General features: G+C 46.0%; 1 protein-coding gene and 1 long non-coding RNA gene across 3 annotated transcripts in view; one reads left to right on the top strand and one right to left on the bottom strand.

Annotated features, from left to right (window-relative positions):
- LOC135903671 (vitellogenin-6-like) overlaps window positions 1-18,126 on the bottom strand; it is a 43,098-nt gene extending 24,972 nt beyond the window's left edge. The window contains exons 1-12 of the mRNA XM_065433995.1: window positions 18,029-18,126; window positions 16,805-16,947; window positions 16,043-16,177; window positions 15,591-15,728; window positions 14,092-14,265; window positions 10,458-10,597; window positions 8,547-8,730; window positions 7,206-7,402; window positions 6,714-6,882; window positions 5,260-5,424; window positions 1,923-2,123; window positions 866-1,083 (exon numbers count right to left, since the gene is read on the bottom strand). Of these exons, the coding sequence (XP_065290067.1) occupies window positions 866-1,083; window positions 1,923-2,123; window positions 5,260-5,424; window positions 6,714-6,882; window positions 7,206-7,402; window positions 8,547-8,730; window positions 10,458-10,597; window positions 14,092-14,265; window positions 15,591-15,728; window positions 16,043-16,177; window positions 16,805-16,947; window positions 18,029-18,098 (1,934 nt within the window). The 5' untranslated portion in view covers window positions 18,099-18,126. The remainder of the gene's footprint in view (window positions 1-865; window positions 1,084-1,922; window positions 2,124-5,259; window positions 5,425-6,713; window positions 6,883-7,205; window positions 7,403-8,546; window positions 8,731-10,457; window positions 10,598-14,091; window positions 14,266-15,590; window positions 15,729-16,042; window positions 16,178-16,804; window positions 16,948-18,028) is intronic.
- Window positions 1-25,930, top strand: part of LOC135903672 (uncharacterized) — a 98,473-nt gene that overhangs the window by 4,445 nt on the left and 68,098 nt on the right. For both annotated transcript variants that reach the window (XR_010564884.1, XR_010564883.1), the window contains exon 2: window positions 4,548-4,634. This is a non-coding gene — a long non-coding RNA (uncharacterized lncRNA). The remainder of the gene's footprint in view (window positions 1-4,547; window positions 4,635-25,930) is intronic.

The raw sequence follows: 25,930 nt of genomic DNA, 5'->3' as shown, positions 1-25,930 counted from the left end.
CATCATATCAAAAATTCCGAAAATTCTCGAATACTTTAATTTTCGAATCCAATACGAGATTTAATTGATCAATGCTCGATTGAGGGTCATTCCAAAATTGTCGGAACTTCTTACGCGAGAGGTTGTGCGTCTTCTTCCGAGCAGTCCATCTAAGTGTTTATGTTAGACACCTTTCATGCAATCACAATAAATCTTGGCACCGCAGTCGGAGAGTTACATTCATAACATTCGTCATATGCTCGCGTTGAGTCCACAGCACAGTGAAGGTCCCGGTGCCTCCTATTACCCTAGTTCGTGTTAACCGCCTATCCGGCAGCACACGAACTATGCTTCTGCCTCCTTCTAGTTTTACCCTTCACTGTAATGAAGACAAGATTGAGTATTGTCGTTGTTTTGACGAATCCAAACTGTATCTTTTCGTCTTTTAGGGTTATATGTATCATGTTCCAGCTCGTCGCTCACTGCGTGGTCCTTGACCTATGTTAAGGTTTCTTGGTGGTATTTCAACTTTCACCCGCATATATTAGTAATTAATCAATAATTTTATTCATATATCAGTGTACGTGAAGTAGTGAAGAGCAATTAAATGGCAAGATTACCGAAGCTTTCTCTCAGCTGGCGTTCACAACTTGATAGTGTCGGCCAAATGGGCTGCCCAAGCGGCATTCGTACTTGTTGACTAGTCTAGATGCACAAATCAAGGGTACGGAAAAGCAGGCTTCCAAATAGGCAAGTAGAACGAGAACAGCGCCTTCTTCGGTTGATTCTTGTGTATGCGTTTGCACGTCTGCCCTGCCGAATAATGACTTCTAACATTGGTTCGTTCTAAAGACAAGATTTATCTTCAGTTCGCCGAGTGACTCACAGTTCTCGATGACAGGGGTACTTAGAGTTGGCCATGGAACGGAATGCACTCGACACGAATGCCACCAACTGGTCGCTGGGCTCTGTGACCATTTCTCGGGCAATGTGACGCAGTAGGTAGAGGTCTGGGCCACTGAACAGGATGACGAGGAAGGAGACGCAACGAATCGCGCTCGGTTCGCTCGTGTTGTAGAAGACGGGCAAGACGATAGAGTGAGCCTGCGAGGAAGCAAGGGAAATTTGTGGTTGCGGAAAAAGCTTTTTCTCCTCTTTCATTTTTCTTTGGAAAGCCGTGGGTCACGGAAAGTTTGAATAATGTGATAATGGCTGCCTCGCAATCGGAGACGCGAAAATCAAATAAAATATCAGGAAACGTCCGACCTATTGGACCTTTCCGCAAATGCTGTGGATGTATATCGCCGTGGCTAGAAGCAAAAACAAATGACGTTCAGACTTTATTTTCCACTTCGAACACCTGTTGCCACCAATCAATCACAAAGTTCCCGCTGTCTGAAGTGTCGTGTGAAATTATGTGCTGGTTTATTAACCTTTGTTAACGTAACGACAATATCGGGGCAGGTGTATTGACCAAGAAATATTTTGAAGCAGTAGTCACGTTGAAAAAATATAGCCGAAGTAGTCGTGAGGCTAGGCTAAGGCATGTTAGAATAGAATACAAAGAAAGAAAGGGTTTCCTTTGTAACAATTGCTGCGATTGGGTGCATGTCTCAGTTTCCCTTAACATTGTTGAATGTGTAGGTGACGTTATGAGAGTCTGCAGTACCAGGCGCTGATTTATTAGTTGGTGAAAAATCTACCCAATATGCGTAAGTACTGAGAAATATATGCAACAATGTCAGTGCAGTGGTGTAGGAACGCATTTCGTATAGAAAAGCCTTATACCATTGGCTGGAAAGGACTCGTTTTCTGTCTAGTGCTAAGTCTTGTAAGAACAATCTGCCACATGTCTATGCTCATATTGTGGGGTTTCGTAGTGCATGCAGAGCGGGCGTCTCCGCCGCCGCGCACACACTGAGGAAGCTGAGTAAAATGCTTACCAGTGCAGGGTGTAAGTTGGAGGCCTGCTTCAGCGCAAAGAGGGCAGCCCTCCTCTTGGGCCCGCTCGCGTGCCACTTGGGAGCGATGAAACGCCCCAGGTAGCGCATCGCTTTCCGTGTGCCCAGGTTGCGGGCCACACGCATAAAGACGGCGCTCTCGAAGTGGGACTCGTTGTGTGTGTCTGCCGGCGTCACGGAGTACTGCGCGGAACGGACCAGATGATGGTTACACCAACCGAGGGCTCAGAACAATCAACCAAGGTGTAGGAACTAAAGGAAAGGTGGAGTGAATGTCGCTGATTATATTGGTGCTCCACGCAGCTTTGTGGCGCAAGCAACAAGCAAGGTCTTGTGGCAAACGTACGCACGTGTTCCGCAAATCCGTCGAGGAGTATAGAGCATGTGAGATGGAGAGAGGGAATAAACATCTTTGTTACATAAATCAAGCTTTGGAGAGGCATCCCCATTCCGAAATGATTTGAGCTCGGGCCACGTCCTGGGTCCTCGCAATCAGCCGTTGCTGAACCTCTAGGTCGGAGCTGGCCAAGCCTCTCTCCCAACGCTCGTTGGTTTTCGAGCATGCGACGTCAGCTTTAGGATTGTCACTAGATGGTGCACAAGGCGAGCCAATTGTTTCAGAGGTGTAGGTGTCACTAAAAAGTAAAACATGAGCCCAGTTTTTTTTTGCAGCTAATAAAACAGCACAACACTTGTTAGTGGCACACACAAGTACACGTAGCACATTTGAAATCCCGGCTGCTTGCGAGAGGCTCAGAAAATATTTCCCCGGACATGGCACGCAGTCAGACTTGCATTGTTTTGCTGCAGCATGTGCCATTAAATCGCTTACTAAAAATTTACTGACTCATTATACTAAAATGAAGGTTTACGAGCGAGCTACTCAGAGATTACACGTTCCGTCACCGTCGCATTTCTCCGCGCGAAGGAGGAAGCTGCCGGGGTGTAGCGGAGCATGGCACGAGTGCTTGCCTGTGGCTTTGTGCGCGCTACAAAGCGTGGGCTACATGGAAGGGAAAGAAGAAATCACCGACGAGTACGATGCTTCCTAATGCGAAATTTGAGCGCAGCTCTATACGTGTTTTCATTTCGCAATATACTGGCTGGCGCGGACAGCCCGTCTCGCGCGGCACATTGCAAATGGAGCGAAGTGTGGCGCCACTGCCTCGCTAATCAAGAGATCGCGAGAGGCAGCGCGTGGGTGCGATTCACAGCAGCCGCCGCAGACAAACCTCCGCTCCTGCATCGCTCTGCTTTCATATATGGTATCGGTGAGTGCGCTCACCGCATGCAATTGGCGAACAGACGACGGCGCTCTGCCCTGGCGCCATCTCGTAGCGGTCGTCACCGCAGAGCCCGTCTTGCGCGGCGCTACGCTTTTCTTCGCCCGTCTTGCGCGGCGCGACGCTTTTCTTCTGATGATTTAACCATACCCTCCTCTTCCACTTTCCTCCTAGCACTCTCTTCGCTATCACCCTCTTTCATCCCCTGCGGCGCTCCGCGTTCGCCCTTTTATCCTTCGTTGTGCTCGTTGGCTCGGTTACGCCGAGGGACGCCGACGCTTAACCTAAGGAAGGGGTGCCTAAGAGATGTGATCTAAGAAAAACGGCGTCAAAGCGATCAACTTCGTCTGGCGGCGAATGACCGGCGTCAAAAGATTTGACACCTAACGTTGACCTGGATCCACCGAAAAACGTTCCCCGGCAGAAGTTCGTCAGCCGACACGAGCCAATCAGCGCGCAGCTGGCGCAGGTCCGTCTGCTTGCAATGACTGATGGCTGTTGGGGGATACTTTCGCAGGGAAGAAGTTTGGGCGTGTTGGTGGGATGCATTTAGACTGGGATACATAGCGCAAAAAATTACACATGGACAAGCAGAACACAGGACGAGCGCTAACTTTCAACAATTGATTTATTGCAGCTGGTGAGTATATATATACTCACCGGGACGCCACTACAATAGAACACACTGAAGGGAAGGGGGAAAAGGCAGTCATGTGACTATTATGCCCAAAAATTCAAGCTCTTTCCTTGATAAAAATATAGACGGCGTGCTAACGCACTCGTCACCTGCTCTGGCTATCTCAGCTGCTTCCACAATTTCCCTCGTAATCTTATTCTTGTGGCGATAGACAACAACAGTTCGTTCTAATAGCGGGAAGCATGGAGCCTTCGCGTCACATTTTCTACAGTGGGCAGCCAGATGCCCATCTATTGCGATGCTCTCCACTTTGTTACTATGCTCCGCCAGACGCACGTTTAAACATCTGCCCGTCTGGCCCACGTAGTGCTTCCCGCACGAGAGTGGGATCTTATACACAACATTGCGAGTGCATGCAACAAAAGGATCTTTGTGCGCGGTAGTGCAACCATGCTTTGGCTTACTCATGGGAGAGCTCATCACACTCAACCTCAAGAGTTTGTTAGGTGCTGTAAGCACAACGTTTACACCAGAACGTTGCGCGACCTTTTTTAGGTTGTGGGAAACCTTATGAAAGTAGGGAATTGCCGCCACTTTTCGTTTTTCCCTTTCTTCTTTCCTTTCTCTTACGTGGTCCGCTCTCTGCTCATAGCTCATGCTTGAAGTTAGTTTCTTTTGACGATGCAGGCCTTCAGCAACCGAGATAATGATATGTCTCGGATAGTCCGCTGCTTCCAGACGAGCCACCTGCTTACTAAGGCCTTCATCTAGCAGGTGAGCACATGACTTAGATAGAGCGCATGACAGGAAAGAACGTACGATGCTTCTTTTTATGAGTTTAGAGTGTGCAGAACTGTACCTCAAGGGCGGCTTATTAGCTCTGGGCTCATATAGCCAACACACGTGTTCGGATTTGAAATGCAAACGCAAGTCTAAAAACCTGATATTGCCCTGCGCTGGAAATTCAGTAGTGAACGTAAGTGGCCTATAATACTCATTGAATGAGGCAAGAATAAAGCTAGCGGCAGGGTTACGAGCCATTCTGAAACAGACAATTATTGTGTTACCAAATACAAGTCATTATCATCTGCACTTCACTGCCTTTCGAACCATACGACCTGCTTCGTTAACCTGGCTCTTATACAGCCCCACTACTAAGCTTACCTACAGCAGTTGCGAATTTTGTAGGCCCATTGCGCGCGCACTTTGGGATGACTCCAAATCAAGCATCTTTTGCTGCAATGTAACTCGACATGCATCACGACAAATAAGTCAAATCACATTGTGGCACCCTACCTTGTGAGAATTGAGGCTGATGCTTGAACGACAATCTAAAGGATAGTGTATTGACTACTCAAGATGGAATGTCAAATGCGCAGATGCCACTATAGAAGCTCACGTTCAAGATGCGTGAGACGATCTCGGGGCTGCAGGTGCCGTGGTCCTCCTCGTGGTCATCGTGTGCGCGCTTGCATCCCTTGCCCCCTGCGATTGCGCTGGCGGCCAATTTGCAGGCGCTCCAAGTTCCTCGGTTGCTCTTGACGGCCTCCGATTTGCACGAGTCCTGCACGGTGGCCATGGCGTTTGCGGTTGTTAGTGTTTCAGGTCTTCGTCAGAACGAAAACGTTGCTCCGGAAATTTTGCCCGCCTGAGTCACTCCGAGAAACGTGAACACTTGAAAAAACACGGATCTCTAGAAAATATAACTCTGAAGATACGAGCCATAGAGAGAACAAGTATAGGCTAACTTCCTTGAATAGAGCACGGACTAAACGTGAACGTTATCGTGCGGGAAGGAACGAGCCTGTCACGTTCTTTTGCGCTGCAGTATTTTATAGCATTCGGTTCTTGCGGTAACCGCTAAATATGGGTCCTGCTAATATGCCAAATATTACTTTGGTATAACTTAAGTCTGTGCAGAAACTTCTGGGGATACAAAAGACCTCCCGATCTTAAAGTACATTTTACCGCGTTAACCTATAATGGTGGAGCTTATTGTGAAACTCGTCGTTTTCTTGATCGAATTTTGTTTATTTTATTATTTAGTGATACTGCAATCCCCGGAAGGGATTTTCGCAAGGTGGGCGTACAGATACAAACACTGGTCAAATATTTACAAAAGAAGCCAGAAAAAAAAAAACAAAGGCCGCAACTGATTAGTGTACAAACAGAAAGGATCAGAATTTGAGAGAACAAAGTTCAATGATGGCAGTGCAACATAGGAGTAGACATAGCAGCACTGTAAGGTTTGTAGCATATCGTAATTATTCAGGAACATATAAAATATTGAGCAATGCAGTAATACAAAATGTGAGGGGCTTAAAGTTGGTAACAATAAGAAATTGGTAACTATATGGGCAGCAGGGAATGAATACAACAGAAAATAAATGTTGATGGACACTGAGGCTTCTGGTGAATGACGTCAGAGATTGCTGTAGTACTTGATCATTAGTAAGTCGATTCCATTCCGTTACTGAATGTGGTGCATTTTGTGCGGAGGTTTAAATGAAATTTCCGCATAGCTGCTCAACAATATATTGACAGTGTTTGTTCCCATAGTAACGACGGCGCTGCGTTCGAACACGAGTCCTCGTATACAGCAACATGATACCGTTGGGAATGTATCTGCCTAATTAAAAAAAAAGTTATTGGCTCCAACATTCGGCTGATATAATTTAGCAGTAAGCCGCGCAAGCACACCTAAAGACACCGGATCAACCGAACGTTCTTATGACTTCGCTCCAACTTCTGCTTCAGGCTCCAATCGAAGAAGTATTTTCCGTGGGCAAATTGCAGTTAAACTTCATGCAGTACTCGCTATAGAAAGGCGCTTAGCGCAGAAATCACACTCACGGCAATTTCGTGTATTATTGCAGTGCTGACTTCCTTCAGGCTCAGGTGGAGTTTATCGTAAAACCGCTGGGCGTCCAGTGGGGTCAGCTCGTTATTCTTGATCAGGGTCAGTCCAAAGGTGACGTGGGGGTTCATGCCGACGGCGGCGAGGAGATCCAAGAATGTATGACTGCGAGACGCGATGGAGGCAGGATAGGCTTGCGCCATCTTGTACACTGAAATTGTTCTAGCGCATTGTTAAAAAAATTAATGCTAATCGCCAAGAAAATTAGACCATCTCCTTCGGCGCAAGCTTTCTAGAAGTGCCCGCTTGAAATCATCATCTAAGGAGGATATTTTTTTTTGCCCACCTGTTGTTGCGTATCATGTCCTGTAAATGCATTATCGTGCCTGACATCTCCATGACATAATTTGGCTTTCGTAGTTGAAACCCACGTTATACGCATTCCGTGTGTTTGATATAAGCAGGTTATGATGGGGCCGGTTACTTACAGGACGTTAACCTTGAGTTCTTTTTGGGCAGAGTGCACGTGGTGTTGGTATATATCGTTGATTTCGTCGTAGTCGAAGCTGCTGAAAGAGCGGAACAGGGTGAGGAATAACTGGCTTCCGCTTGCTTTGTTGTCGATCTCCTTGATATCGTCGTCCGTATACTCCAGTTCCGCCAGCTTGTTCAGGCCTTCCGCGAACTGCAATTGGAGAAGCGATTATAAGAATTTGTGTGAGTTTAATCTTTACTCTAATAACCCTTCCTTTTTTTTCAGAAATGAGAAAACGTGCCACATTATGGGGCGGGACAGTTGACCGGTTAAACAGCACTCTACAAACCACAAGTGCCTTTTAACACGATTTATATTCCTTGCCTTGCTGGGAGCTCATGACTTCATCATGATCATGAGCTCATGATCAAAACAGCTGTGGTTTGATGGCGAGGGCTACCCCTTTTCGTATTAGGTAATATTCAAATAAATCTAAAGCTCATCTGTAGGCAATAAGGTAAAAGTTTCTGTAGAAAATTTTCCATTGAAACAATACCTGCGAATGCCTGGCACATGTGTGTTTGTTCCACACGGACAATTTCAGAAGCAACATTTCTGACAATTCAAAATACAAATACAGAGATCAATGCAACACTATTAATGGTGTGCTTGCAAACTGAGCAATTGGGAAACTAGTTTTCAACCCCTGTTTCATGATAAGAACGAACAGCTCCGAGTATGAGCTGTTTATCAACTCACCAATGGCTAAACTAAGTGAGGAGCCCTTTAGATTTTTCAAAAGTATAGTGTGTTGAACTGATTATTTCGACAGAATTTTGATATCATTGACAGACCCAAATGAAGGATTGATTTATAACTGCTTTGAAACACGCACTATAAGGGAATTTGCGCTAGAAATCAGGCGCTAAATTGAGGAAATGTAAAATAGAACAAACCTAAAATCTAGCTTAAGTGAACACCGGCAACTTGCACAGATATAGAAAATCAGACTGTTGTCTGGTTCTGGCGAAATGTACATCGAATAGTAAGGCGAAGTGAACCAGTCGACCGGAAGCGGGAGTTATTTAAACCCCCAGGTGAACACTGTCTGTACGTCTCCAACTGGAATATTTGAAGTGGATTGATGTTTTTCAGCCGTCACTGCAGATCAAGTCACTGTGCGGTCGAGCACCTTCTCTCTTTCTCCACTTGAAAGGGAGGGCTTGATCCGTGTGCATTATAATTGCCAGTTGGATTTTACGCGGGCCGTGCTCTGCCATTCTCGCAGAATCAAATTGGCGAAATACGAGCGCGATTCGAGCACCAAGTCGCCATAGGTTTAAGGCGAGCTCACTTTTTCCTTGTTGGCGTGAATATCGTAGTTCTTGAAAGCAGCGTTGGGGTTCTTGAGCTCGTCGTGGGTCTTCAGGTCGCCCGTCGTGGCGAACTCCTGGGCCAGCGAGCGCTCCTTCTCGACGTCCTCGGCGAGCGCGGTCTCCGTGGTGGCGTCGTGCTCTTCCAGAAGGTCCAGGGTGCGACTGCAGATGTGCGTGGCCATTGAGAACGTTGCGCAGTGGAGCGAGAAATACGCGAAACACTTACTTTTCACAGCCACACTGACGAAAGATTCACATTTAATGAAAAGCTAAGAACTTGGCAGACACACGTGACCACGAAATCCAGACAGCACTCGCGCTGTAGTTTCGTTAAACAGAAATTGGCGCTTTAACATACGCAAACAAACAATTATGTCATTTATTTCGCCGCGTCGCAAGCCGTCATTAACATCGCTAAACGGCAAGCTATAGATAACAAATTTACCTCTTCACAAAGTTATCTATTGATAACGACTACAAAATGATGCTTGTACTGTGTGCACGTAAAAAGCAGAAGTTGTTGATCCTTTGTAATGCGGTATTAAGTAACACATGGTCTTTCGAATTTCTGATTAGGTATAACTTCTGTGTATGTCGTTTCTGCGCTAGAACATGTCTCTATGCTAGCGGCAATTGGCTCAAGCGAAGGGTGAAAGCTCCAGCATGGTTCCCATGGGAGATGAGCTTGCTGTGAAATTACCTCATAACAGTGCTTATTTGGTTTTCCTTTACATTGCACTGGTTGAAGAGATACGCTTGTTGAATAATTACCCGAGTTGGAGAGTGAAGCTGGTTGAGGAGACCATTTATTGAAATGTTGCGTTGGTGAATGACTCGTTCATCACTTGGGCTGAGAGAAGCCTTATATTGCAGGAAGTCTTACTCTGGGTGATGACAAGCAGGATGCCGGAAGAGGTTAGCATGTACTGAGAATTAGGTTCACTGTAGTAAACCTACCTCTTATTTCCAAGTTCTTTATTCAAAATGTGCGGGCTGCGCGTAACAGAACCCATGGCGACCTTTGTTTTACAGCGACACTCTTAAGAGGAGTTTCGCGCCGGCGTGTTCACTATCAATCATCAATGGAACCTGCTTTTGCTTAAAACGGAGTTATGGATCCTTCTAATATAAAGTTTATCTTGCACGCACATCACGAATAGACCGCACCGTTTGTGTAGGCCAGTGATCCATTTTTTTCTCACGTCTCGTTTTTCCGGCTCCGCTAACTAGGAGTTTGTACGGACTTCGCGCTACAGCAAGAGCTTAGCGCGTTCGTGTCGCTAACTGACGATAAGCTAGTCGAGCTGACCGCTTCGTACGTGGCGACGTAAGTAAACGTTTTGTTACTCGTTACGACGTTGCCTCGTCTCTGTCTGGGCCCCTCCCCGCTGCTGGTAAAGCTCCAGGCCACTAAGGAAATGCTACCTGTACGGTCGAGGGTGCCGGTCCATAACAGAACGCACAGCCGGCGTCGGGGTAGCGAACCTTCGTACCACTTCATCCGCACACGCTCTTCAAAGCACTGTTGGCGTGCGTATGAAGGTTTCACAGGTTATTGATTAACTTCGATGGGAGCGAAATGCAAAAAAGCCCGTGTCCCGTGCATTGGGGGCTCGTAAAAGATCCCCTGGTGGTCAAGGTTAATCCATAGTCTCCCACTACGACGTACTACCTCATAATCAAATCGTGGTCTGGGCCCATGAAACCTCAGAATTCAATTTGTCAGGGATGAATCATCACCAAGAGCAGCTAGCAGACCCCTACTATACTCCCGGGAGAAGGCTTCGAGAAGTAGCAAATGGAGCTTCGCTTTCTTTGATCATCAGTTGCTCAGAGGGGCATACACCGGCGAAAGGTCTTGTTTCTCTAGAGCAATCTCTAAATCTTACTTCAGTTTCACGTGAATCTTCTTGCCCTCGCCGTGAAGCTTGAACAGGTATCCAGACTCGGCGCAGGCGTGCACGATCACGTAATTCTGCGTGGTTCCCTTGAGTTCATAATACACCTCAGATGTGGAGGAGTACGGGTGCTGAAAAGAGAGAGAAAAACGTATACACTACCGCCTTGGCCAATTTAGTCATAAGTGACGGGTCATTTTCTAGTAAAAAGTAAACAAAGGTCTCCTTCGGGTGAGGACGCTGGGTTTAACAAACATATCTCCACTATTACGAGGGCTTGCGTTTTCAAGGCATTCGCATATTTGTAGATCGAGCCTGCTCAACTCAGTTTGAATAGAGCGTATGCAAAGCCGGAAAAGGCTTTTTGAGGCATTTTCATAGAACCGATTTAACTTTCGAGGACACGCAGAAACGACAACTTGTGTGCACGTAGATCTATGTTCAGCTATGTTCACGGATTTGTCACGAGTTGTAATAACTTTTCTAATAAACTTCACCGGTCGACCCAAGCGAATTCGGTGAAAAGTGCCACTAATTGAGTTACATGTTCTGTTTATTGTAAACATAACTAAAGAATAGGTTATTTGGCCGCTTTCCAAAATAATCCGTACAAGCGATCTAATTTTTTTTTATTAAAGCTTTACTGTGTTTTTCTTAATAATATGGCCGGCAGTTTTAGATTTGGGCTCCAGCTAGCTAATGCGCTAATGTCTTATAGCTTACCAAATGCAGTGACGCCGACAAAAAGAACTTGTGCTCCGTTTTGTAAGTTCACATGAATACGAATGTACACTTCTCAGTTAAGCTCTGTTAGCAAATAACACTTTCGCAACATCACAGCCATCTTAGCGTCGAAGGAGGTTCGGTAAGCCAGAGAAACCAATGGGGCGAGGCAGGTATTGCTGGTTGCTAGAGCTTACGTTTATGCTTGCAGCTCGATCTTGACACACACACACACACACACACACACACACACACACACACACACACACACACACACACACACACACACACGCACACGCACACACGCACACGCACGCACGCACGCACGCACGCACGCGCGCACGCACACGCACGCACACACACACACACACACACGCACGCACGCGCGCACGCGCACGCACACACACACGCACACGCACACGCGCACGCACACGCGCACGCACACGCGCACGCACACGCGCACGCACACGCGCACACACACGCGCACACACACGCGCACACACGCACACGCACACGCACACGCACACGCACACACGCACGCACACACACACACACACACACACACACACACACACACACACACACACACACACACACACGCACACACACACAAAGCAACAAGTAAACTGGACGAGCGCTGATCCCGTCTACTTGTTTATTTCTAAGTATGTATATTATGTTCGCGCTGCGAACATGAATGCAAGACAGAGACGAAGCCAGGACGCCTTATGTATGAAGCCAGGACGTATATTATGTTCGCGCTGCGAACATGAATGCAAGACAGAGATGAAGCCAGGACGAAAGAGTGGAGGCCATGCTGCCCTAAAGTTTTCGCACATGGAAGGTGTGACGTCATATATTTTGGTAGCTTCTTCTCGGGTTGAGTTAATCGTTCGTCGGCAGAGAAGTGCAACATAGCGTTTAAAAAAGATCTGAGGGGCCCTAAAACGTAAATCGATTCGGGCGGTAACAAAGTATCGGGCGGTGACCCGCAGCGTTGTTTGACCCGACCAATCAAACGCTATGCTCATTTACAAGAGTTACTTTTGTTCGCTTTCAAAAAATTGGCATTGTCTATCTTGGCAGGTTTTTCTTATCGAACTGGCGGACTATAGAGGTGCGCAGCACGTAGCAGTGGAAAAAATTTCGGTTGGACCCAGCTAGCCCAATGAAAGTGGATAAACGGATGAGGAGCATGATGCCAACGTCTACGATTGGCCTGCTTCCCCTTGCTTAACTTGCGTTGGCGTGTGAAAAATCGTGGAAATGTGCAACGGAAGCTTACAAAATCTGGATCTGGAGTCACTGGAGATACAAAAAACACGTCACACGCTTAATCTAAATGAGGGAACCCTCCCACCGTCTTACACGCGCTGCTTACGTCACGTTCTAAAGCATACATAAGCTTCCATGAACCTTCCGTCATCCCATTGTGAACAAGGCTTCCGTAGCGAAGCCGAAACGTCTTTTAGATTTTTTCATTTTTTAGCACTTCTATGTTGGTCGGTGTCCTTGGTTTTACTTCTTCAATGCTTCATCCCGACCAGACGGGCTTCCGTCGAACCCTCGATTTCAAGCTTACAAAAAATTCACCGACGATTACGATACTCCCTAACGCGAAATTTGAACGCAGCTCTATACGTGCTTTCATATCGCGATACATTGGCTGGCGTGGGGAAAACCATGACAAAGGGAACAAGTGCGAACGAGAGCAAACTAAGCAAAGCAAAGAAGCGTGGGCAAGCGCTGACGCGAGCAAACGATAATACGAAACAAGCGGTCCGGCTGGGACCAGGTGCGAGTAGGCATCGAGTGGTCGGGCAGGTCCGCAGGAGACCAGTGTCCCGCGCGCACGTCACCGAAGGGGCCGCTCTCATTGGTCTCGGGCGTTCATGGCTCGCGCAAGAGCTGCGCTCTAGAATGCCGCTAGAACGGATTCTCAGCGAAGTGTTAATAGAGCGATGTCATGAACGTTCCGAAAGGGCTGGACAACGCTATGCTGCCACGGAAAAATTTTTATTAGACGCAAACGAATTCATGCTCCCCGGCAGCTTCGACTAGCCAGTGTCCTAGTGATGGGTTGGCAGATATCTGCTCCTTTCGGAATGGGGTAGTCCCCGGCTACTCCGAAAAAAAAAATCAGTTTTGTTCGGCATATTAATGCATCTTTAGTTCATACACGTCACTCTGATGTGTCGAGTTTGCGATAGTTTTGTGACGTCTCGAGACACACCAGTGAAACAGGTACAGCCGTAAAACGCTTGACCATTATGGGAAGGCTAATTGCAAAAAGGATATTTTATCGAAAATAATTATTTTTATTTTGTTTGGTCTTATCATGCATCGTCACTGTGCTCATGTCATATGAGATGGGCAGCTCTCACGGATTTTTTGAGGTGACGTGAGAGACAGGCAAAGTGGGGGTGCCGCGAAACATTTTAGACCGATTGCGGAGGGACAACTGCAGAAATGGAATAGAAACAGTGTGGAAGAGATTTACGCTCCAGCGCCCAAAGATTCGGCCCCCCAAGTTTTCAGAACCTATCTTGCATCATAACGACCCTGGTAGGGTAAATTTAGAAGCGTTACACGTAACGCTGACGTACTTACCAGTTATGTGGTTTTGCCATACTGGTTTCAATCCGTAATGAGCCTTTTACCCGCAAAGTGAATAAAATGGAATCTTTTAAATATTACTTTTCCACGCACCGCAGCAGCCCGGTTGCTATTTCGTCACGTTGCTGAGCTGGATGTCGTCGGTTGCGTCATGGCCACGACGGCCATGTGACTTTCATTCGCCAATGCACTTAGGGTTTCTCATTTCCTTAGGCATCGGAACGTTCAACGCGCCCATTCGGAACAAACTCCAGGCCTACGGGCATCTGCCATATCACTCGCTCACCATTTCCCCCTGCGCTTCGCCCATGACGCACTTCTTCGCCACCTCCCGGCCTATGACGGTGAAGCTGGGGTGGTCGCACTTCTTCAGGTTCTTAACCTTGGTCACCTCAAGGTAGTCGTGCTCTTCTTCTTCGCGAACGACGTACATTGTCTCGCAAGGGCCGTGCAGACCATCCTGTAGGAAATAATATTGCACGGCTATAAACTTTACACAAAGGGGAAAGGTATATTGCGGGAGGGACGAAAAAATTTTAGCTTGCAGGTACATTGTTTGTAATTTTGGAACAGCACCAAACGATGGGTCAAGAAAGACTAAGGATGTGCGATTATAGTCAGAAAGATGTGTAGGCTAGCAATGTAGCCACAGGGATATGTTTGACACGCTAGGCGATATCCTTCAAGCTGCAAAAAGTTTACAAATCTGATTTCTTTATTTAATTGTCCCTGCTATCACTCCTCAAAACATTTTAGTCTCAGTCATTGAATGAATCTTCTCACTCTCTCTTTTATTGTAATTGTCCATTTGTTTTGTCTAATCACGCGCCACAGGCTGCTCTTTTGTTCACAGTTTTTAATCTTTTCCAGCTCTCATTTCACTCGTGTAATTCATATTATTAAGGTATTTGTTATACCAGTGATGACGCATCCCTTATTGTATGTGCAATATTTGAGATAGGAGAAAGAGGAACGTTCAGCTTGATTCGAAACAGTGCGAAAGAAGGAGACCAAGCAAGGACTCAAACTACAGTGCACTTTGGCGTTTGTGTTTTTGCTTACTCCCTTCTGCACTTTTTTGAGTCCGGGCAGGATTATGCTACTTTAATTATATATCAATGAGCGAACATCGTCGGAGGGCAAGTCGGATTGAGTTTACGCGGTTAGTTCTGTATCGTACTTTCTTTAATTATGTTGTGGGTGGAGACTGAAACTTTCATTCAGCGCCTCCGTTGCGAGCTTGAATGGGGATAATTAAAGCGAATTTGGAGTGGAAAAAAAATCCCTGCATATGTACGTTGCCCAGCGTAAGAGCGATGCTTTGCGATCCGTGAAAGAATGCGCACTCGGTGAATGTCTCGCAGGCTGAAATAAGAGTTCACTGATTCATTTGGCTGTGGTGTTGGGCTGCTGAGCACGAGGTGGTGGGATCGAATCCCGACCACGGCGGCCGCATTTCGGTGGGGGCGAAATGCGGAAACACCCGTGTACCTAGATTTAGGCGCACGTTAAAGAACCCCAGGTGGTCCAAATTTCCGGAGTCCCCCACTACGGCGTGCCTCATAATCGTATCGTCGTTTTTGTCACGTAAAACTAGCATAATCCACTGATTCATTGAGTCACCGAAGAACACGTTTTTTTTATTGGCATTACTCAGCACAGAACATGTCTTTTTTCGCAGCTATTGTTAAAGCTGCATCTCTTGACGCACTTCGTAATACGTATACGAACTTCTGCACGCGCAACTACCTGCACATCTTTATATAACCTCGGGTGCCAGCTCACCTCTTTGACGTGGTACTCCTTGTCATCGCGGTGGTCGCGACGTCCCTTGACGAGGTCCAGTTGGAAGAGGGACAACACGCCCTTCTTCACGTTTCTCACCCACACGGGTTCGCTCTTGCCAATCTCGATCTCCTCGATCTGCAGAAAGCGGTGTACAGGATGGGGACAGGCGCGAAAAACTCCTAAGTGCTGGCTCTGGTTGTCGATTCACGGGCTCTGCTAAAGTGTCGAATCACTCACTATGTTTAAGGTGAACCTCAAGCACGGGGCTAACTACAATTTCCTCCATTCGAATGCACGTGAAATGCTGAAGCGCTTTTTGTGAGACAACCGTTCAACATTTTGCTTTTGTAGCTGTGTGTGCGAGGCACACGCAAGTGGCCCAACCGGTGCCGCTGTTTCGGTGGCAATAATCCTGCCCAAAAAAAAAAAGAAACAACAAGACACTGTACCTTCCCTTCGTCGAACTTGGCGGCAAAAACTTGTTCGAGAGCACCGGGGAGGTGATCGTTTGACGCGTACTGGAACTCGTGATTGGATAGGTCGATCTCGTCCGAGTTGAACGTGTCCGTTTCGAAGTTCACAATCTGAAAGAATGAGTGGTAAAGGCTTCTGATTTGTATATTGCTTCAGAGAAACAGAGGAAGAAACTTGATCTATTATGAAGCGGAGACAGCGAGAGCACTAATTTGTAGCATTTTTCTCTCAAAGTAAAATGTCTGTCGAACTTTCTTTCTAGGCGGCTGTGTATGTACTTGCATCTCCGACTATCTCATTTCTCCAGTTTCCAAGTATACTTACTAGAAAAAATTATAAGGACTTCAAAATGCCGCCACATTAAGGGCGAGAGTAAAGGTTTATATAAAGGGCCAATATAGGCACGTCTCTGATGCTGCTGCTCAAGTAATATGAAGGTAATTGTCTCTGTAACGTCCCGTAGTCATAAAGCGGTCTAACATAAGATCGAAAAATTATCTGTGTTGTTACGAAGAAACACAAGCGATGCGCCGTATTTGTGTAATTAAAGCTAAAGAACGCTGATCTATAGTGCTGAAAAAAAAAGCAATTGAGGGCAAATCTCAAGCAAATAAGATGAGCTCCATCTTTGTCATCTCAACCGCCTTTAAGCTGTTGTGGCGATCGCTCACTTCACGAGGGCAGTATTGTGGTAATTATTACTTCACTCTATCTGAACTTAGTTTGTCTGAGGTTACCTTGAAGTGCGTGTGATCGGGCTTAGGCTGCATGATGACCTTGCTTCGGAATCCAAGACCAGTCAACTGATGCCGCTGCTCAGGATTTAGAATGTACATCGTTCCGTTGTACTCGTACACGTACTCCCTGCCGACTTCGAAGCCTGGTGACCCCAGAGAGAGAGAGAAAATACATTCAGTACATATTCCTTTATTGTTTAAGCGGGAAAAGCGTGTGTACCGTGAGAAGGAAAAGGACATAATTAAACTTCCTTTACTCCCTTTACTCAATGTAGGCGCATGTCAGTGCTGTTAGGCCACTCTGCCGCCAAGTTATGCTATAATCGGCGTTCTGCACTTAAATAATTCTTACCTCAGTTGAATCATGATGTCGAAAAGAATTAAACCTTAAACCTTATCTGCGTTTAGGCTGCAGCTTTAGGTTATACTTATAAAAAATTATGGGGTTTAACGTTCCAAAACCACTTTATGATTATGAGGCACGCCGTAGTGGAGGACTCCGGAAATTTTGACCACCTGGGGTTCTTTAACGTGCACCTAAATCTAAATACCACGGGTGTTTTCGCATTTCGCCCCCACCGAAATGCGGCCGCCGTGGCCGGGATTCGATCACGTGACCTCGTGCTCAGCCGTCCACCACAATGTGCACAGAGCAACCATGGCGGGTCTATAATTATTGGCAACGGAAAGTTCAAGCACGATGAAACTGAAACCAGAAGCCTGGTATGAAAAGCGTCTTACTTTCAACAGCTGTCTTAAGTAAATGCGACCAATGAAGTTAGCACAATTCCTTTAAGAAGCAAAAAAAAAGAGAAAAATAACGCGAATGCTTAGGCTATCACAATGCCGCAAAATGTTACACTAATATGTGTAACGCGAAGCTGTGCCTCTATTTTTTTAGGCTGACGCTTTCTTAGTCCAACACCTTGTGGCTTTACACGGCAGGATGTTTCGCCATGTAAACTTGGTGTTTCATGGGGACCGGGAATCACTGAACGGTTCCGATACCAGAGGGGACGCATTCAGTGGCGGGCCGATCCCGTAGACTCTCCAATCAAATGTGGTCACTTAGTGGACCGATCGTGGCACTAGTGCTTGTTTTGTGTCATCGCAAGGGTGACATGTTAGAACCACATAGTCACAAACGGTAAGTGCACAGACAAAACTGGCAAGACATGGTGTTCTTCCTAGGCGCCACGTGCGATTCATTGAACATCAACTCACCGGAGGCTGCGGCAGCCAGCAGCAATATCCATAGCACTGTCATGATGGCAGCTGAAGCGTTCACTCCCATTGCAAGCGGAGCTCTAAATGCCTCCGCTCGCTCTATGAAGGCGTGAAGTACTGGGTTGTCTTCGCTAGGGCGGATGAGAGGGAGGGTAGCTTTGCATTTGGCGCAAGGGTGCGGTAATATAGAAAGGGGGTCGGGGGAGGACGGGAGAGGAGAAAGCATCTGCAGACTTCGAAGTGCATAGGGGAAAGATAAAACGGTTGTTTTCTTAGCCTCGCCTTTCCAGCAGTGATAATACCATCCGCCCAGGGAAACCTCATTCGAGCAGGTCACTCGTCCTAAGTCGCAATCTGGGCTCAGATGTCTCGTTTGCGAAGCGTGCGGTCTTCTCGGGCGTCGCCGGTGAAGTAGCGGCCTCCTGGGTGTCACGTACGGGGTGACTTGGAATTCGCCCTTGAAACTAAGTTCATACGATACGTCGCACAGGCTCTCTGCACTGCTGGCTGTTTTTTGGCGCGTGTGGCTGGGTCGCGCCTCAGTTGGCCTTTGAAAAAGACGTAACTCTATTTCGAAAGGGTTTCCAGACAACTGGAAACCGGAACGTTTTCAAATAACGGGTGTAGAAGCAAGATGAACGCGAATTTGTAGGCCTGTGATGGGAAAGTTCGAAATGCGCCAGTCAGTGGGCTGGCCAGGAATGCAGGGAGGTATTGAGCGAGGGAGGTCAGTCAAGTGAGCGAGTGCTCACACATTCGCTACCGCGTCTGTATATTTAATTACCAAAAGTTTCTTATTTTTCCTGGTAGAACGCTTTTTCTTGAGCAAGGTCAGGCTCAGACGATTGCAGAAGAGAAAGAAAGGCAGTTTCTCCGAAATAGAATCATTGAAAATGATAGCAATGGTTAGCGTTGCGCTGAAGGCGATTCAGAAGAGGTGGCATGACGAGGAATTAGTGCAAGCTCTGCGGGGTCACAAAGGCAGATTTAAAACACATTTTATTCGATTGCGACAATCTAAAACCGAAAAGAAAATGGCATCTCTCTAACGAGCAAGAGTGGGAGGATGCGGTGTCCAGCTCGGACCCAGCGGTTCAACTGCAGGCCATCAGCTGGGCTTTGAAAGTCACCGAAAGACAGGGCCTCACAACCATAACAGGTGGCACTAGAGGAACTGATCGGACGGCCACCTCACGCACCCTGGAAGCCCACTAAAATTAACCAAACAGCTTCTGTTGACGAAATAAAGTTGTTACCACCACCAGGAAGGAACGAAAACTTTATCAATATTAATAGGTGCCGCTACGTTAGGGGGCACTGCGGTCCAGGCCAATGATGAACTTTTCCAGGCACTTATGAGCATAGTCAAGCTGCTACTTAGCAGCTTTCTGTTCTAATATTCGCGTTCTTTATGTGCATATGTTGTAATGAATGGCAAATAAATTGATTGATTTCTTTCTTGCTTGATTGATTTATTGATAGTTCACCCGATATAGCGTTGGTCGTATCTTGTCTTAGCGAGGATGAGCCAGCGAAGTTTAGGGGAGAGTGAAAGGCCAGAGGAAATTGGGATTGGATGGGGGAGAGGGATGATATACCTATAGCACATGGTGTTGGTCTTGGTATCCTCGGCACTCCGGGTGAGGATACCTTGATTGTGCCCTAATGCGGTACTGGCGAATGTGACTTCGCATTGTGGCCGCTTTAAGAGCGTTGCATACTCTCGGATTAAGGTATGGTGTGGGCATGAGAATTTTGTGGCGTTGGAGCTGTGTTTGCTCAGAGTCAGGCGCACTGTCGTTATTGGCATCATCTAAAGGAGACCGTAGATGTTGGGAGCTCGTAGTAACTGTTCTTGAGCCAGCTGGTTAACTGCTTGATTACCCAGCGCATCCCTGCGTGTCCTGCGATGCAGATGATTTTCGTAAGGGCCGTTGGAAGTGTGTCTGAATAGTATTAGTGATGTTGGCTCCTTCTTGTCGGAAACATAAGTCATCCGAGGTGCAATGAATGTCGAAAAATTCACATTTCTCGCAACAATTGTGAGTGTTACAAATTATTATTGAACGCTTGTTTCTGCACCTTCTTTATATGCAATATTCATTTTATTTATTTATACCTACTGCAGCTTTCTTGGGCTAATGCAGGAGTTGATGTGAAATGCAGAACAATGACAAATAACAAAAGGCAATATGAACAATGCATGCCAAATCAAAATACTAACTATACCTGTTGAAAAGTAGCTAAAGATAAGTTTAAAGGAAGGGAACGAGTAGGCTAGGCAAGGAGTTCTAATATTTAATTACACAGGGAAAGAAACTGTATTTGGAAGTTTCCGTAGGGGCAAAATAAGGCGCGATGTTTAGGTGATGGTGACTTCTAGTACTAGATTGTTTAGCAGGAATTGGGTAAATATATGTAGAAATCCGGCAAGAGGAGTTAATAATGCAATGCAATAACTTTAGTGATTGCGTACGTCGGCAATATGAGAGCGGTTGCAAGCTTAGGGATGAGAGCACTGTGCTGAAGGTGAAAAATCCCTATCGAATCGGCGGCATATGGAGCGAGTCACGTTCTTTTGGATGGCCTCGATTAGAATATTGTCGCTTTGTTTCTATGGATTCGAGACAGGCGAAATATATTCTAGTAGCGGCCGGATTTGTGATTTATACGGAGGCGAATTAGAAAGTGTTTACCCCTATTTTCTATTGTTCAAAAAAGGGTACGTGCAGAAAATTACGAGAGAGAGAGAGATAGCAAAGAGAGGAAAGGCAGGGAGGTCAACCAGACGAGCGTCCGGTTTCCTACCCTACACTGGGGGAAGGGAAAGGGGGAACAGAAAGAGGAAAGCGGGATAGAGGGAACACTGTCTGTGCACGCAGCAAATTGTTTGGAAATCAGTCAAGTCAAAGCAAGTGCTCCGTCGATACGTTAGGCTGCCGTCAATCTTTGTGGTTCATAGCTGGTGATGCACGTTGAAGGTACCAGTGAAGACCAAGGATCCGGTGGGCGTCAGCAGTACATTGCAGTGCGTGGCAGTATATTTTTAAGCTAAACCTCAGCCGCTCTGACTTCAGTGCGAATATAATCATGCGGGTGAGCCATGATGCTTACTCAAGAGTTGCAAGTACTGAATAATTGAGAGCATCCAGCACTTGCATTGCACTTCGCGCTGACGGAGTGTGCAGGTTATTTAAGAGTATTCGAAGGGTATTCATCAGAGACCGGAGCATCATAACGACTTGCCGGTCTTCTTCAGGCAATTTGTCAGGAACGGCACGGGAGAGCAGCTACCATGAGGTCGCTGCTAAGCTCTCCTTTCTGCTTTCTTGTGCAGATTGCTGTTTTCGGCTCATCGTTGTCACCGTCTAGCACGTGTGCTACGTCTACATCTCTATCGAATTTCCTGCTGGATCCACCGCTACAAGCAGCTGACAACAGCCTTGATTATCCGAGCATGGCAGACGTCATCATCTTCACGCCGGTATCAAGTGGGACACGGACACTGCCGCCAGCGGCAGCACTGCAGCGCTCAGATTTAGGCAACTGGCATCAGCAAGGCGCTTTCAGTGGGCACAGGAGAGCAGCTACCATGCGGTCGCTGCTAAGCTCTCCTTTCTGCTTTCTTGTGCAGATTAGTCAGTTCGAATCGCCTTTTTTGTAAACGTACAAACAATGTCGGTTTGCTGGTCTTCCCTTGCCCACAAGTGCTGGCTGCCACTCTGAGTGATGTGTCTGTGTTGCTATGTTGCTATTACTTTCCGAGGATGTAGAATTAAACCCTGGTCTCCATAGTGAAGCTCAACATAAGCACAATGAAGTTATGGCCGCCATAGCTGCTTTGTCGATCAAATTTGACACGCGACATGCCGAGATGATGAATGCCATAGCTGAACTAAAGGCTAACCAAGAAAACCTTACTGAGACTGTTTCAGACCTATCCAATAGAGTGACTGCCGTGGAAGCTGCGGTTGAGTCTTTTGAAAATATGCCTTCAGGAAGTGATATTACTACCGCAGTCACCCGCCGTGGTTGCTCAGTGGCTATGGTGTTGGGCTGCTGAGCACGAGGTCGCGGGATCGAATCCCGGCCACGACGGCCGCATTTCGATGGGGGCGAAATGCGAAAACACCCGTGTGCTTAGATTTAGGTGCACGTTAAAGAACCCCAGGTGGTCAAAATTTCCGGAGTCCTCCACTACGGCGTGCCTCATAATCAGAAAGTGGTTTTGGCACGTAAAACCCCAAATATTATTATTATATATTATTATTACTACCGCAGTCCATGCAGCAGTTTCAAATGAAAGCGCTGCGCTCGCGTCAAGACTAGACGTTCTGGAGGACCATTCAAGACGCGACAACTTGATCTTCTATGGGATCTCAGACAAGGTATCAGAGGCGTGGGCTCAATCAGAAGTCCAGATCCATCACTTTCTTAGAAATTGTCTCAACATGACTCCCTCGGAAGTCGCAATCCATCGGGCTCATAGGCTAGGCACATACGCTGTCGGCAAGACACGGCCTGTTATAGCTATGTTTGTGTCTTCCAAAATGAGAGACCATATACTCTCGCAAAAAGCGAAGTTTAAAGCTGATGGTATTTCAGTCGGCGAAGACTTTTGCAAAGCCACTCGTCAATCGCGGAAAGCACTAAATGATTTTGGCAAGGCCAGCGGCCAGTCTTTTTCTTTGCGACATAACAAACTAATCATCGGTAAAAAATGTTACGTTTATTGCGCAGCTACAGATGAAGTATGCGAGATCGGACCAGCTAGGAGCGCGATTACCCCAACAAACAACAAACCATCGGGTCCACAATCTTCACATTTGGGTGCAGCATAGCTATCTCGTGTTCCAAAGGAAGCAAACTCCTTATCACTTCTTTTTACAAATGTCCGAAGTATCGCCAACAAACGCACATCACTGTCATCACATATCGACGCATGCTCAGCTGATATAGTTGTGCTCACCGAAACATGGCTTTCAGCAAAAATTAAAGATAGTGAAATACTAGACTGTCGAAAAACATATAACTTTTACAGGTACGATCGCGATTTCCGTACGGGCGGAGGTGTACTGATTGCCGTGAGCTCTGCTATCCATTCCTTCACTATCTCCATTGACTCACCATTAGAAATAGTTTGCACTCGTGTTGCTTTTCCCACTGGCGACCTAATCTTTTGCGCGTGTTATAGGTCCGCATTCTCCACTACCAATTTTTGCACTGACCTTCATGATGTCCTTAACAAATTAGTTGTTCGATACCCAAAATCACATTTGTTCTTAGTAGGTGATTTCAATTTTCCAAACATAGTGTGGCAAAACGGTGTTCCCTCCCTCAAGCAGTCATCTTCCGAGTGCACCCATTTTTTAGACATCTGCGCTGATTTTAATCTAACCCAGCTGATTCATGAACTCACACGCACTACCAGCACTTCCTCTAATACTTTAGATCTCTTTTTTACAACAGCTCCAGATTTGGTTTCTCCTCCAACATACCTTAAAAGAATAAGTGACCACTCACTTCTCCACTTAACACTTAAGAAGAAAGTTCGCTTGAAGAAAACCGTTCAAACTATATGTGATTACAATGCTGCCGATACCACATCCATTTTAAATGAACTGGAATCAATCATTACTGACTACACAGTCAACTTTTTTGAACGTACCATTGAAAAGGACTGGTCATTATACAAGAACAAACTGCTAACACTAATGGATCGCTATGTGCCTAAAAGAAAGATTGTTTAGAGTCCTTCCTCGCCATCGTTTACTGGAATTCTACGCCGTCTGCGCAACAAAAAGAAACATATTTTTCTTCGCGCCAAAGCAACTAACCTTCCCGAACGCTGGGCAGCATATCATTGCATTCACGCTGAATATACTATCGCTATTACAAATGCAAAAAATATTTTTTTCGATAATACTCTCCCATCACTTTTGCTGTCTAATCCACGTAAATTCTGGAATATTGTTGGTGGCAAAGAATGCAAAACAATCCAACTAGCCCGTTCTGACAATGTCGCGATCCCTCCGAACCAGTGCGGTTCCGTTTTGAATGATGTATTTGCTTACGTTTTTCACAGATATGCTACTGCCACTCTACCGTCGGTAACTAAATGCTCCTATTTACCAATGAACTCCATCTATATTGATTGGGTCGGCATACAAAAGTTGATTGAAAACCTGAAAATATCTTCTTCATCATGTGAAGATTCAATTAACTGTAAAATGCTTAAAATTACTGAACCATATTTTTCCATTATGCTTTCGATGCTCTTTTCTCAGTCTCTAGGTTCCTCAGTTATTCCAAGTGATTGGAAGGTTGGCAAGGTTGTTCCGGTCCCTAAATCAGGTAACACTCATTCCCCCGATAACTATCGTTCATATCACTGACAAGTATACCGTGCAAAATATTGGACCATATTATACATTCTCATCTGATTGATTTCCTTGAGTCTAATTTCTTCTTTTCGACTGAACAACACGGTTTCAGGAAAACATTTTCATATGAAACGCAACTCATATGTTTTACTAATGACCTATTTACCCATACGGATATGGGCTTCGATGTAGACTGCGTGTTTTTGGACTTTGCAAAAGCTTTCAACAATGTTTCACATGATCTCCTCATTCTTAAACTTAGCATGCTTAACATTGAACCTAATGTACTAAAAAGGATTAAAAGCTTTCTGTCTAATCGAACTCAGTACGTTTTAGCTAATGAATGTTCATCCTCTCGCACATCCGTAACATCGGGTGTACCACAGGGATCGGTACTGGGACCCCTGCTTTTCCTGATTTACATAAATGACCTTCCCAAATGCATTTCCCATTCAGCTATCAGGCTTTTCGCAGATGACTGCGTCATTTATCGCAAAATAACTAACAACACTGATTCTGATAAGCCTCAAGACGATCTTAGAAGCATATCCAACTGGTGCGATAAATGGCTCATGCGACTAAACGTTAATAAATGTAAAACAATGCATGTATCAAGCCGCACTAACACTGACAACACGCGTGTTTACTTACTTCACGATACTTCTCTTGAATCCGTCAACTCTTACAAATACCTAGGTGTCCATATTTCACGTAACTTATCATGGCATACGCACATCAAATACGTCACTAATAACGCTAACCGGGTTCTTGGATACTTGCGTCGAAATTTCTCTGCTGCGTCTATGCCGATAAAGCTTACCCTCTACAAAACATTAGTGCAACCAAAGCTAGAATATGCATCCACCGTATGGATCCCCATGAAATCATACTGACAAAAACACGCTAGAATCCATGCAGAATCGCGCAGCACATTTAATCTTATGTAACTATTCCCGTTACGCCAGCATTACTTCCACGAAAAACACACTTACACTACCGGAGCTTTCATTGCACCGTAAGTGTTTTAGACTGTGTCTTTTCCACAGGCTGTATCACCACAACCCACTGTTAAAGGATCATCTTATTACTCGCCCTTCATACATTTCATCCCGTTTCGATCACATGTTTAAAGTTGGTACATATTTTAGAACAAAGATGTGTCATGGTTTTTTTATTCCTTCCTCCCTCCATCGCTGCCATTTCTGACGTTGGCAATTTCAAGACTGCTGTATTTTCTGCCATGTTGTAATACATATTATTATATAATTATGTACTTTTTTCACTTACCACGTTCAGTAATGCATTCGGGCCAGGAAAGTATCCGAAATAAATAAATAAATAAATAAATAAATAAATAAATAAATAAATAAATAAAACTCGCGTTGTTCGCTCTACAGCCGTGCGCAGCTGTATCACTTGACGTGGCTCCGGCTCCGGTTGTGTCATCAGCTGCGGCATCGCCTCCGGCTGTGGCATCGGCTGCGGTATCGCCTCCGGCTGCGGTATCGCCTCCGGC

Source organism: Dermacentor albipictus, chromosome 9 (genome assembly GCF_038994185.2).
Source record: "Dermacentor albipictus isolate Rhodes 1998 colony chromosome 9, USDA_Dalb.pri_finalv2, whole genome shotgun sequence".
NCBI lineage: Eukaryota > Metazoa > Arthropoda > Arachnida > Ixodida > Ixodidae > Dermacentor > Dermacentor albipictus.
This window is presented reverse-complemented; position numbering and strand designations above follow the sequence as displayed.